The sequence below is a fragment of the Diceros bicornis genome, chromosome 28, assembly GCF_020826845.1.
Source record: "Diceros bicornis minor isolate mBicDic1 chromosome 28, mDicBic1.mat.cur, whole genome shotgun sequence".
Taxonomy (NCBI): Eukaryota; Metazoa; Chordata; class Mammalia; order Perissodactyla; family Rhinocerotidae; genus Diceros; species Diceros bicornis.
The window spans coordinates 42866688-42880328 of NC_080767.1; the positions used below are offsets into that span (position 1 = coordinate 42866688).

At 47.9% G+C, this 13641-nt stretch overlaps 1 protein-coding gene across 6 annotated transcripts in view; it reads left to right on the forward strand.

Annotated features, from left to right (window-relative positions):
• The first annotated feature begins 2884 nt into the window (after nt 1-2884).
• CAMSAP1 (calmodulin regulated spectrin associated protein 1) overlaps nt 2885-13641 on the forward strand; it is an 81244-nt gene continuing 70487 nt past the window's right edge. For 2 of the 6 annotated variants that reach the window (XM_058524508.1, XM_058524512.1), the window contains exon 1: nt 2909-3295. In XM_058524508.1, coding sequence (XP_058380491.1) covers nt 3136-3295 — 160 coding nt within the window. In that variant the 5' untranslated portion in view covers nt 2909-3135. Of the gene's footprint in view, nt 3296-8026; nt 8052-13641 lie in introns of those variants that run through there. The other 4 variants (XM_058524507.1, XM_058524509.1, XM_058524511.1 and 1 more) reach the window with 4 other exon arrangements.

Sequence of the window (13641 nt, forward strand, 5' to 3'; positions counted from 1 at the left end):
AAATCTTGCCATTTGTGACAACATGGATGAATAGGGCATTATGCTAAGTTAAATAAATCAGAGAAAGACAAATACTGTGTGATCTCACTTATACGTGGAATCTAAAAAACCAAACTCATAGAAACAAAGAGTAGATTGGTGGTTGGCAGGGGTTGGGTGGGAGGAATGGGGAGATTTTGGTTAAAAGGTACAAATTTACAGGTATAAAATGAATATGTTCTGAGGATGTAATAATGTACAGCATGCTGACTATAGTCAACAATACTGTATTGCATACTTGAAAGTCTCTATGACAGTAGATCTTAAATGTTTGCAACACACGTGCACACGAAAAGGTAAGTAGGTGAGGTGATGGATGTGTTAACTAACCTTATTGTGATAATCGTTTCACAGTATATACCTATACACGTACCAAATCATCACATTGTATACCTTAAACTTACACGATATTATATGTCAGTTATATCTCAATAAAGCTCACAAAAAAAAAATGATTTGCCAAACTTGAAAAACACTTTATACTCTATGATCAAGTGGGATTTATCCCAGGAATGCAAGGCTGGTTCAATATCCAAAAATCAATCAATGTAATACACCACATTAATAGAATGAGTAAAAATACCCCAAGTGATTATCTCAATAGTTACAAAAAAAGTCACACAAAAAAAGTTTGACAAAACCCAACACCCTTTCTTGATAAAAACACTCGACGACACAGGAATAGAACGGAACTCCCTCAGCCTGATAAATACGAAAAATCCACATTTAACATCATATGTTAGTGGTGAAAGTCTGAATGCTTTTCTCCTAAGAGCAGAAACAAGACAAGGACATCTGCTCTACTACTTCTGAATACAATGTCAAATAACATTGTACTGGAGAAATAAAAGGCATCCAGATTGAGGAGGAAGAGGTACAACTGTCTCTCTTCACAGATGTCATGATCTTATATGTAGAAAATCCACTAAAAAACTGTAAGAACTAATAAATGGGTTCAGCAAGGTTGCAGGACACAAGATTAAGATAAAAACCCCTTGGAGTCGCCCTTGACCTGTTGCTTTCTCGAGCACTCCACATCCCACCTGTCAGAGGTTGGTCTCCCTGCTTCCTTCCTTGCCCTTCCTACCTTCTATTCTGCTCCCAGGAACCAGAATGTTCCCTGTAAAGGGTCAGTCACATCCTTCCTGCCTGTGCTCAAAGGCCCTCTATGGCTTCCCATCTCACTCAGAGAGGAGGCCACAGTTCTTACAAGATTTGCCACCCCCGCGCCCCTTTCCTGCCAGTGTCTCTCCATGCCTGGTTCTGGATGCAGTGGCCTCCCTGTCTCTTACGTACCCGGCACTCCTACACCCCTGCCCAGAACACACTTCCCCAGACAAGCTCCTGCTTGCCCCTGGCTCCCTGCAGGTCTTTGCTCAAAGGCCCCCTTAGTTTTCCTTGATGGCGGCCCCAGCGCTGCTCACTGCCTCACCTACCACACATGCAGTCATGTTCCCTCCTCACTAGACCTCAGCTCCCCGAAGGCAGGTGGGGATTTGTGTTTTGCTCTCTGCTGTGAGCCAGAGTGAGGCTCATGCCTGCACATGAATAAGTGTTTGTTGAACGACCGGCTGGGTCCTTGAGCTTACATCACCTGACAACCTGGGTTTTCTTTCCGGCTTAGCACGGCCGGTGAAGTGAGGTTGGGAGCCATCCTGGCCGTCACTCCCAGGACACCTTATTCATAGGAAACTGTTTCTTCCCGCTTTCCTCAAGGCCTTGGATTTCTGGACCCCAGTGCGTGGCACAGAAGCCAGCAGCCCTCTGTCAGCTCAGCTTTGAGGTCCTCAGCCGAGCACCGGGACACACGAGCTTTCACACGCTGAGGTTTCACGGTGTTACTATAATTATTAGTCCAACACAGGCTTTATCAGGACGAAGCCAGCCCCTTCTGGGGGACGTGCCTGAGGCCGATACCCACGGCTGCGCTGGGGGCTGAGGATGCGCAGTTTATCTCAGGTGTCCAGAGCCCACTTCCCGGGACCGTGCCCTGGAGACCACAGCTAGTGCCTGCTGGGGGCGCACCGGCACAGGTGCTCCTGCAGGGAAAGGGGTGCGCCCCGCTGCCAGCGCTGCTGGCTGGGAGGGGAGGTATTCCTGAGGCTGCTCTCGGGGTGGGGTCCCCGGGCTCCGAGCCCCACTATGGTGGGAGGCACCCCCAGTGCTACTTTGAGGGGGTCTCTAGGCACCAAGGGCCTTTGTGTGTGTGTGTGTGGGAGTCCCGGGCTCCCGGCGCTGCTGGGGGCAGTGGGGAGGGGAAGTATCCCCGGGGCTGCTCTGGGGGCGGGGGGTCCCCGGCCTCCCAGCGCTGCTCTCCGGGAAGGGGAATCCAGGGCTGCTTGGGGGGGGGGGTCCCCCAGGCTCCGAGCGCCCCCTCCCTCCGGGGCCGTCGCCTTCTTGAGGTCGCAGTCGGCCCACGCAAGGGCCTCCGCGAGGGGCTCGGCCCCGTCGCGCGGCGGCTGGGGTCCCCTGGTCTGGACGACCCAGTCCCAGCAGGAAGAGACCCGGCCCAGACAAAGGGCTGCAGCAGGCCCCGCCAGGGCCTGTCAGCCCGCGCGACCCCGCGCCCGGCGCCCGCGGGAAGGGGCGGGTCCTCTGGTAGCGCCCACTGCGCCTGCGGGAAGGGGCGGGGCGAGCGCGGGCCGGGGGCGGGGCCACAGGCTGCGCCCACTGCGCCTGCGGAAAGGGGCGGAGCGAGCGCGGGCCGGCAAGGGGCGGCGGGCTGCGCCCAGTGCGCCTGCGCAGGGCCTCAGCGGTGCGCGCGCTCCCGCCGGTTGGCCGCCTCCTCAGCCGCCGCCGCCCCCGGCTCCGCGCGCGCGCCCCCCGCCACGGCCCGCGGACCAGCCTGCGTCCCCGCTTCGCCGCCCCCCGCCCCCGGCCTCCCGGGCCCCGGCCTCCGGGCCCGGCCCCGCAGCATGCGGCAGCAGCACGCACGGCGGCGGCGCCGGCGGCGGCTGTGAGGTGAGGCCGGGCGGGCGGGGGCGCCGGCCGCGGTCGGTGCCGGCCCCTCGCGGGTCCCTCCGGCGCGGCGGGGGCGGCGCCTTTGTTGCGGCCTCGCCGGCGCCGCCCGCGCTGCAGCGGCCTTTCTGTGTGCAGATGGTGGACGCGGGCGGCGGCGCGGCCGGCGAGGGCTGGCGGAGGATGGAGGCCGCGCCCGACGGCGCCGTGGACATCGTGCCGCTGGACCGCTACGACCCGGCCCGCGCCAAGATCGCCGCCAACCTGCAGTGGCTCTGCGCCAAGGCCTACGGCATCGGTGGGCGGGGGCGGGGGAGGACACGGCCCGGGGGAGGGGGACGGACGGGGTCGGGGGCCGAGTTGAGGCCGGAGACGCACGGGCTGGGGCTCCTTTGTGCGCCGCCCGCCGCGCAGGGTCCCGGGCAGTGCGGGGCGTGGTGGGGTTAGGTCCGGAGTGGACTGGCCGCGTGCGACCGAGCGGGGTGGGGGGTCGGCGCCGGAGTCCTCCGGCAGGTGCAGCGGGGCCGGCCCGGGGAACCTCCCCCGGAGCCGGGCGGGGCGCGAGTCCGCGGTGACACCCTGGGTGCCCGGCCGGCTCGACTGTCACCGAGCTCGCCGGTGGAGTTCCCCACGAGTCGTTGCTTCTCAGCTGCACCGTCTTGATCGGGGCCCACCTTCGGTGAGCCTGTCCTGCAGAACTAGGTAGCCTTGTTAGGAGCCAGTTTATTAGGCCTGATATTCTTAGTGGATTAAGACTCGCCGGTTTCCAGCTCTTGGCGTTTCACAGACCAAGTGATTCTCATAATCGCTTGGCTCCCGAGGCCTGCTTTATTAACTTGAGCTGTTTTGTTTTAGGTACGAAATTAAGAGTTAATACTGCGTAGTCTTTTTTCTTTTCATTTGAAGCAGTTTTTAAAAATTGCCTTCGTTGTGGGGAAGACGTTTCTGATTCCAGAGTGAGACTGAAGTGGAGAGAGAACCCTTTCAGGAGGGAGGCTGGTGACCGGGTCTGAAAACTCGCGGAGCAGGCGTGCCCCTGTGACGGGCTCTCACCGGTCCGAGCGGCCTGTGTCATGGCCAGACTCAGTTAGTCATGAGGCTAAACTGGCTCTGCAGGTCTCGGGGATTAGATGCGTCCCCTATTGCAGGCTGATTTCATGGTGTGCACCCCGAGTTTTCTCCTTTATTTTGCAGTTTCCAGTTTTACAGCGAACTTGATTCAGTTTCTCTATAGTATGATGGGGAAACATTGTCGCGTACACGAATTTACATGATTTTGGGGGAAATATGGAATTGCTAACAAGTGTATGTAAAATTTTAGAGTGAGGTGTAAAGAGTAACACCGCAGCGGCCACTGGGTTATGTGGCAGTCAGTTTAAGGAAAAGCACGCGACCTGACCTCGTGTGGGGTCCCCTGGGTGTGCCGGGGTCCCAACCTCATGTCTTGCGTTGGCGATTGGTTTGCTTTTCTTTATATTTCACCGCATGTGTTTACATCACTGAACTGTATTTAGTTTTCCCTATTTTTGCGCCCTTGGTAGTTATGTCCTCTGCTGAGACTGCTTTATTCCACATTCTTCCTAGTTTCTTCCTTCCCACTCCTCTCCTTGCTTTTTCACTGCTGTGTGGTGTTTCGCTGGAGGCCTGTTCACTGTTGGTGGGCACTGGTCAGGTTCCAGGTCTGTGTTCTTAAGCACAGTGCGTTCTTGGGCACGGCTCCTGGGGCACATGTGCAAGGTTTCACACTGCTGTGTATTTTTAAGATTTTATGTATGGAAATAGCTAAGGTTCTAGTAATGAATGCTATATAGACACAAATACTTCTAAAAAGCCGTCTCGTTATTTGCTTTCCAGTTTCTTTAGCAAAGTGAATGCATTTTTATTGTGTTACATTTAGCTTTGGCATTCAGCGTGGGATTTGTCCGCTATCTGGAAACAAATATGCATCCCTCTCAGGGTTAGTATTGGGTTAGTGTAGTTTTATTTCCAGTACCAGATCACTTTGATACTTGTTGACTCATCAGATAATTAATTCAAAAGCTGATATTAAAATAGGCTTTAGGGTGTTCAATGATTAAAGGTAGGTATTTACAGAACAGAAGGTGAGCAGGAGCTGAAGGAGACTGGATGCTGTCTGAGGATCTGCGGCTGGCTTGCATGTTGCCCGTCGGTCACGATCCCTCGGCTGAAGTGTGCTCATCACACACGGATTTTAGGAGGCCTGCTTTCCATTCATTGTTGCTGAATGAGAAGGCTGTTCCATTCTATGCTGTGTTTCGGGAAGGGCACAGATGTAGTTTTGCTCTAGATGAGAATCTCTTTTTAAGTTGACATATTTAGGAGATCCCAATTCAGATGACCAAAAAAACTCACCTCCACTCAGCTGAAGTGATTTCATCTGTGTCGTCAGTGTGTGTGTGTGTGTGTGTGTGTGTGTGTGTGTGGGGTCCACAGCCCTGGCGGAGTTTCGCTGCTACCCTCAGGGGGTCTGGTCTTGCAGGAGACTGGGTGGGGAGGGATTTGGGTAGGATAATATAGATTTTTTACCCCAAAACTCTTTTCCTAATCCAGGGGCCTATTCTTTGTTTCTCCTTTTGGACATCTCCATGTGCCTCTCCAGCTTAGTTTTCAGTTAATTAGACATGATTCTTTCAGTCTGCACGCTTTAATTGTAAATTGTTTTTGAGGGGTGTGATGGTGAAAGTGGCCTAAATGTTTTTCTTGTTCTGTAGTTGTTCATTAAGTAGCTAAATGAAACCGAACAGTCTTTTCTGTTTGTATAGGAATTGAAAGCATGCAGACACTCTCAGGCGAGGTGCTCTGAGGCTGCCTTCTCGTTTGCGTTTGCCTTTTGGGACTCTCCGTGTCCCCGGGGCCACCGGCCGCTGCCGTTTGTAGTGAGTGAGGAGCCTGGGGAGAGCTCACCCTTGGCCAGGCCTTGTGGTGGCACATGGTTATGCAGAAACGTTTCCTCCGACTTTCTTCATCTCTGGTGCCACAGCCAAGAACTGTGGGCCCTCTTGTGTTTTTATTTTTAGATTCTGCCCCTCCCTTTTTGGGGTAACTCTTGTTTCATTTATAGTGTTTTAATTGTTTTTTTAGAAGTAATATATTGGACATGTTGAAAGTTATTAATTTAAAAGTGTGGGAAGCAGTTGAGTCTGCTTAGCTGGAATGTTTTGTGATGTCCTTTTGATTGACAATTGTAATAAATTGGTAAAAAACTTTAAAGGAATGACTTGAAGTACCATTTATTTTACAGAATAGAGCTGGGCTGGGGCTGCTGCATTCCTGGCTTTTGATTTTAGTCCACGAGCTTAGGAAACTTAAAGGTATTTAGGCCTTGGTTTCAGGAGACAGTGGGGGAGTAATAGCTTTTGTTAACTCCCAAGGACAGTGTTGAAAAAACAACCCAGGGAAAGTACTAGAAGGCACTCAGCTCTTTGCAAGCATGTTGCTATGTAGCTCAGTGGTGGTGGTTTCACCCTCTGAGGCGCCCTGGAAACCACGTTGAGACTCACCACAACTCACCATGGAGCTGTGCTTCCCTGGACTGGGTGGGACCGTAGGGGCCACCGAGGTTAATCTTCTCTTTTTAGTAGCAGCAAACTGGGATGGAGAGAGACCACGAGGCTGTCCAGAGCCCACCGCTAGTGAGGGATTAGCACTCTCATCCTCTCCCTCTCTCCTTAGAGTAATTAAACTACTGATTTGGAAACTGTGTTGTGGGACGCGAAATCTGTGCAGTCATTGATGAGGTATCTGTAATCCAGCCCCGGCCAGCTGTCTCATTGTCTAGACCACAAGAATAGCTTGGACTCTGTTGCTTAATTGATATTAGGAGCAAAATCCCTTTGTTGTCAACTCCAGAGGGTCACCGCCTTGCTTTGTTGTAGTGACATTTGGCTAAAATGATTCCAGTGCTTGGAACCCCTCTCCAGGTCCCAGGACTGGAAATGAAACCTGGCTGCTGCTCTTGTCCCTGGACTGTTGGGAACAGCCTCTGTGCAAGTCGTAGTGGGGAGACCCTCATTCATAAGCATACCATCAAGTTTTTTTATGTGGTGATTTGTTCAGATTATTGGTTTGTGAATTTAGATTGTATTTTTCAATAGTTTTTTGTTCTTAGTAAGGGATTTGGGTGCCTCTGAGATGGGAGGTTACAAAACAGCCTAGATGCACCTGCTCGGTGGGACAAGATACTGTGGGGGTCGTTGGTTGGTCTTGTAACATGACCTTCCCTCTGCTTGGGTGCACTGAGAACCGCGTCGTGTCCGTGAGGGCAGGGGTCGTGGTTGTCCTGTTTACTACCATGTCTGCAGGACAGTCAGTGCTCAGATACTTGTCAAATGGATAAAAGAGTTGGAAACACCTTTGAAACAGGTGGGATGGAAGGATGTGCTTTATAATTCTGTCCTGGTGGCCATACATGGTGCATTTGTATTTCTAAAGATATACCATTTTGCACATGCTCTCTTTCCTGCCTGATACCACAAGTTAAAGATTAAGCAAAGAACATAAATCCATCTTTAAGTTCAAACTGTTCTAATCCTTTAAATTTGAGCAACCCTCAAAAGAGTTGGCCACTGTTGTGCTTTAGGATGTTAAATTTGTGCAAATATTCTTCCAGAAAGCCCTTAATATTTTCTTCTCTGTATTACATTTGTCTTTATGGTAGCTCATAGGCTTCTTCTGCTGTTGATTTTTTTGTGGCCATATCACCATTGTATGTACTAGTGTTCTTTTTTACTTCCTAGTTCAACTATTAAAAAACTCAGATTGCTATCATTTTTCGTCTAATCTGAAGGTGACCAGGATGGAGCCAATATTACATTCATTCAAACAATAGTAATTGCATAATTGTCATGTGCATAATTGTGTTTTGCACTGCAGGAAATACAGGGGAGAAGTTATATAGTGCCATCTCCTCAATTGCTTAAAATCCACACGAACTATTGACATCTACAAAGGAAAATGAAATAATGCAGGCCCTGAGAAATGGCAGCATGACATCAGTGCAGGAGCTGTCTTGAGGCAGAGTAAGGCGCTGTCAGGTGGGTGAATGGGGACTGGAGTGCTTGCGCCACCCGGGGCAGTGATCGCTGTGAGAAGGCTGCTTGGGGAGGCTTCGTGGGGCGATAGGCTAGGTAAGGTTTGGGTAGCTCCCGCAAGAGTAGAGGGGAGGGCACCTGGCCAGGTTCCGTGCAGAGGAAGAAGCGTCGTGGGCACTGAGTCGATTAACCTTCTTGTGACAGAGGATTTGTGGACTGAAATAGTAGGTGATTAGTTTGGGAAATAGTCTGGGCCAGATTGTCTGTGGTGTTCCAAGCTGGCTAAGGATTTCTTTCATGATGTGTGCCTGAGAAGGTTTTTGAGTAGGGGGTGGTGTGATGAGAGAGGTAGCCTGGCAAGATTCTTCTAGCAGATTGGAGCGGGTAGAGGCTGTAGTCAGGTGGAGTATCTGGGAGCTTGTCCTAGTCTATTTAGGCTGCTATAGCAAGATACCATACACTGGGTGGCTTACCAACAACACATTTATTTCTCACATTTCTGGAGGTTGGAAGTTTAAGATCCTGGTGCCAGCAGATTTGGTGTCTGGTGAGGGCCTGCTTCCTGGTTCATAGATGGCTGTCTTCCTGGTATGTGCTCACATGGCAGAAGGGGCCAGGGAGCTCTCTAGAGCTTCATTATATGGGCGCTAATCCTGTTCAGGAGGCCTCCATCCTCATGACCTAATCACCTCCCAAAGACCCCATCTCCTTATATCTTCACCTTGGGGGTTAGGTTTCAATATATGAGTTTTGAGGGGACACACACATTGAGTCCATAGCAGAGCTGATGTCATTTTGGCTTGAAGTGCCAAGGCCTTGCCTAGTTTGTCTGCAGTGAGAATGAGAAGGGTAGGTTGAGCCAACAGATACTAGGAAAGCTGAGTCGCCGAGACTGGGCTGATTGATGGCAGGGGTAGGAGGTTGGGCAAGCATGAGGAAGGGTCAGCTGGGACAGCCGCCTAGCGCCTGCGGTACCCTTGGCAAGAATATTTATAGTCTTTATTCCATAGAGCTTTTCTTCTTTTGTGGCTTTGTTATCACATATGGAAAGATAATCTTTGAGTTTTTATTTCTATTTCTGCTCTCTCCTAGCCCTCTTTTTCTTATTGTTCAAGCTAACTAGTTCACTTAAATATCCCTTAGTCACTGTCCTCCAGTGACTCTACTTCAACTCAAAGTTAAACTTATATCAGTGTTCAGCTGAGCATTATGTTGTGAACCGTAGGGCCTTGACCTGCTTCTCAGGGCTCATGTAGTGCTGGATGTGGCCACACACACACAGACCTGTGATGCAAGGCCGAGGAGGCTGCTGCCTGAGAGAGGAGCAGGTGATGTGGCAGAACACATGAGGGAGGGAGGGAAACTCCTTGGACGGAATCCGGAATGTTCCATTCAAGAAAGCCAGACTGAGGGCCGGCCCCGTGGCTTAGCGGTTAGGTGCACGCGCTCCGCTGCTGGCGGCCCGGGTTCGGATTCTGGGCGCGCACCGACGCACCGCTTTTCCGGCCATGCTGAGGCCGCGTCCCACATGTAGCAACTAGAAGGATGTGCAGCTATGACATAGAACTATCTACTGGGGCTTTGGGGGGAAAATAAATAAATAAAATCTTAAAAAAAAAAAATGCTAAAAAAAAAAAAAGAAAGCGAAGCTGAGCTTGTGGCTTAGGTGGGTAAGAACCAAGTGGAGGTAAGGGAACAAACAAAAACCAGTCCGAGGGTGGAGGGGGCTGCGGTGTCCTTCATGCTAAGGGAAGCCTAGTGTTCTAGTTGGGGTGAAGTGTGAATTTAGCTGCAGCAGAGTTAGAATAACGCAGACTGGGAAAAATACCTGGGGCCAGATCTTGGAATGCCTTGAATGGCTGTTGATAAATTGAGGTTTTGTTGTGTGTGAATTGGGGAGCCACTGAAGGTTTCTGAGGGGGGAGGAGATATATTAAACCTGGGCCTTTCAGAGAAATCTCTGTAGGGTAGGTTAACCATTGTTTGATATACAGTGAGGAATTTTATTTTGCATCTTTGAGAAAACCAACTTTATTGAGGAACACTTTACATATAATAAAAAGCACACATTTAAGGAATATAGCTTGATGAGTTTAAAGAAACATATATATACTCCTGCCAACAGGACCCACAATCAGGGTAAAACATGTTCATCACCTCTACGGGTTTCCTTGAGCCCCTCCAGTCAACCCCAGCCCAGAGCCTCACTGATCTGCTCTGTCCCTGTAGATTAGTTGTGTTTTCTAGAGTTTTATTTACCTCTGATGATACGTCAGGTCCTCTTTGGCTTCTTCACTCAGCACAGTATTTTTGAGATGCGTCCCTGTGTGTAGATCTTTTTTGCTGAGTAGTAGTGGTAGTCTTCATTGTTTGGCTGCCCTTGTTTTACTTATTCATTCAGTCGTTGATGGACACTTAGACTATAACCAGTTTTTGTCTGTTATGAATAAAGCTGCTGTGAACGTTCATGTACAAGTCTTTGTGTGGACATGTGTTTTCGTTTGTCTGGGTAAATACCTGGGCATGGTGTTACTGGGTCATATCAGTATGTTTAACTGCCCAGTTGTTTTCCAAAGTGGCTGTGTCCTCTTTTATTTCTACCAGCAAAGTGTGCGAGTTCCAGTTGCTCTGCATCCTTGCCAGCATGTGGCATTGTCAGTCTTTTTAATTTTAGCCATTCAAGTGTATGGATTGTGCTATCTCACTGTGGTTTTGGTATGCATTTGCCTGATGACTAATGATGATGAACATTTTTTAATATGCTTATTGGTCATTTGAATCTTTTTTCTATGAAATGTTTTTTCAGATCTTTGGCCAATTTTTTAAAAAAATTAAACTTTTATTTTGAGATAATTGTATGTTAACATGCAGTTTTAAGAAATCATACAGAGAGGTCCTGGGCACCCTTTACCTGCTTTCCCCACTGGTGACTTCTTGCAGAACCGTAGTATAATATCACAGCTGGGGTGTTGACATTGTATAATCTAGATACAGAACATTCCATCCCCACGAGGACCTTTTCTGTTCTCTTGCTCTTTTATAACCACTCTTGCCTCCTTTCTTTCTGCCTGCTTTGGGTTTATTTTACTCTTCTTTTTCTAGTTTCTTGAGGTAGGAACTTAGATTATTGGTTTGAGACTTTTCCTCTTTTCTAGTGTAAGCATTTAGTGCTATAAATTTCCCACTCTGTACTGTCTTAGCTGCATCCCACGTATGTTGGTATGTTGTATTTTCATTTTCATTCAGTTGTATGTATTTTTCTTTATTTCTTTTGATACTTTCTCTTTGACCCATGAGTTATTTAGAAGTGTAATTTCCAAGTATTGAGATTTTCCTCATTTGTTATTATTTCTAATGTGATTCTCTCTCTTTTTTTAAAAAATAATTTTATTTATTTATTTATTTTTCCCCTCAAAGCCACAGTAGATAGTTGTATGTCATAGCTGCACATCCTTCTAGTTGCTCTATGTGGGACACGGCCTCAGCATGGCCAGAGAAGCGGTGCGTTGGTGCGTGCCCGGGATCCGAACCCGGGCCTCCAGCAGCGGAGCGCGTGCACTTAACCACTAAGCCACGGGGCCAGCCCTCTAATATGATTCTCTTATGGTAAGATAACATACTGTTACTCTGTATGATTTCTATTCTTTTAAAGTTTGTTTTATGGCCCAGGGTAAGGTCCATTTTGGTGAATGTTCCATGGGCATTTGAAGAAATGTATATTCTGTTGTTGGGTGGAGTGTTGTACACGTCAGTTAGATTCTGTGGGTTGGTTGTGTTGTTCAGGTCTCTTATCTTATTGATTTTATGTCTAGCAGTACTGTCAGTTGCTGATGGGGATGTTGAAGTCCCTGACTGTACTTAGAGACTTGTCTATTTCTCTTTTCAGCTTTGTTCATTTTTTTCCTGTGTTCTGAGGCTTGGTAATTTGGGGCATACATGTTTAGGATTGTAAGGTCTTCCTGGTGGATTGACCCTTTTACCGTTATGTAATATTCTTCTTTGTCTCCAGCACTTTTCTTTCTACTTTATCAAATGTTAATATAGCTATACCTACCTTTTAAAAAATTTAATAATGTTTGCCTGGTATAGACTTTTCTTTTTTTGTGTGTGAGGAAGATCAGCCCTGAGCTAACATCCATGCCAATACTCCTCTTTTTGGTGAGGAAGACTGGCCCTGGGCTAACATCTGTGCGCATCTTCCTCTACTTTATATGGGACGCCGCCACAGCATGGCCTGACAAGTGGTGCAGCACTGCATGCCCAGGATCCGAACCCCGGGCCGCCAGCCGTGGAGCGCGCGCACTTAATTGCTACGTCATGGGGCTGGCCCCCGGTATAGACTTTTCTGTTCCTTTACTTTCACCTGCCTAAGTTGTTGAATTCGAAGGGAGTTTCTTGTAAACAGCATATAGTTGTGTCAGTTTTTTTATCCACTCTGCCAATCTCTGTCTTTTATTTGGTGTATTTACGTATTCACATTTAATGTAATTGTTGCTATATGAGGGCTTAAGTCTGACGTTTTATTGTTCGTTTTCTGTTTTCTCTGTTTCTTGTTCCTGTTTCTTTTTTTGCCTTCCTGTGGATTACTTGACTATTTTTTAGGATTCCATCTTGATTTATTTATATTGTTTTTGAGTGTCTCTCTTCATATAGTTTTCTTAGTGGTTGCTCTGGGTATTATAACATATGGATGTGACTTACAACAGTTGACAGGTATTGTTTCACCATTTTGAGTGAAATGTGGAAACCTATTTTTCATTTATGTCCCTTCACTCTTGCCGCTTTTATTTTTTATTTTTTTGAGGTCATATTGGTTTATAACATTGTGTAATTTCAGGTGTACGTTATTATATATCAGTTTCTGTATAGACTGCATCCTGCTCACCACCAATAGTCTAGTTTTTATCTGTCACCATACATATGTGCCCCTTTATCCCTTTTGCCCACCCCCTCTTCCCATCTGGTAACCACTAATCTATACTGCATCTTCTTTGCCCATTCATCAGTTGATGGGCATTAGGGTTGCTTCCACATCTTGGCTATTGTGAATAATGCTGCAGTGAGCATAGGGGTACATAGATCTCTTTGAATTGTTGATTTCATGTTCTTTGGATAAGTGCCCAGTGGTGGGATAGCTAGATTGTACGGTATTTCTATTTTTAATTTTTTGAGGAATCTCCATACTGTTTTCCATAGTGGCTGTACCAGTTTTCAATCCCACCAGCAGTGTATGCGGGTTCTCTTTTCTCCATGTCGTCTCCAACACTTCTTATTTCTCGTCTTGTTAATCATAGCCATTCTGACAGGTGCAAGGTGATATCTCATTGTAGTTTTGATTTGCATTTCCCTAATAATTAGTGATGTTGAATATCTTTTCGTGTGCCTGTTGGCCATCCATGTATCTTCTTTGGAAAATGTCTGTTCATATCCTCTGCGCATTTTTTAATTGGATTGTTTGTCTTTTTGTTGTTGAGTTGTATGAGTTCTTTATATATTTTGGAAATTAACCCCTTGTCAGATATATGATTTGCAAATATTTTCTTCCACTTGGTGGGTTGTCTTTTCATTTTGTTTGTGGTTTCCTTTGCCTGGC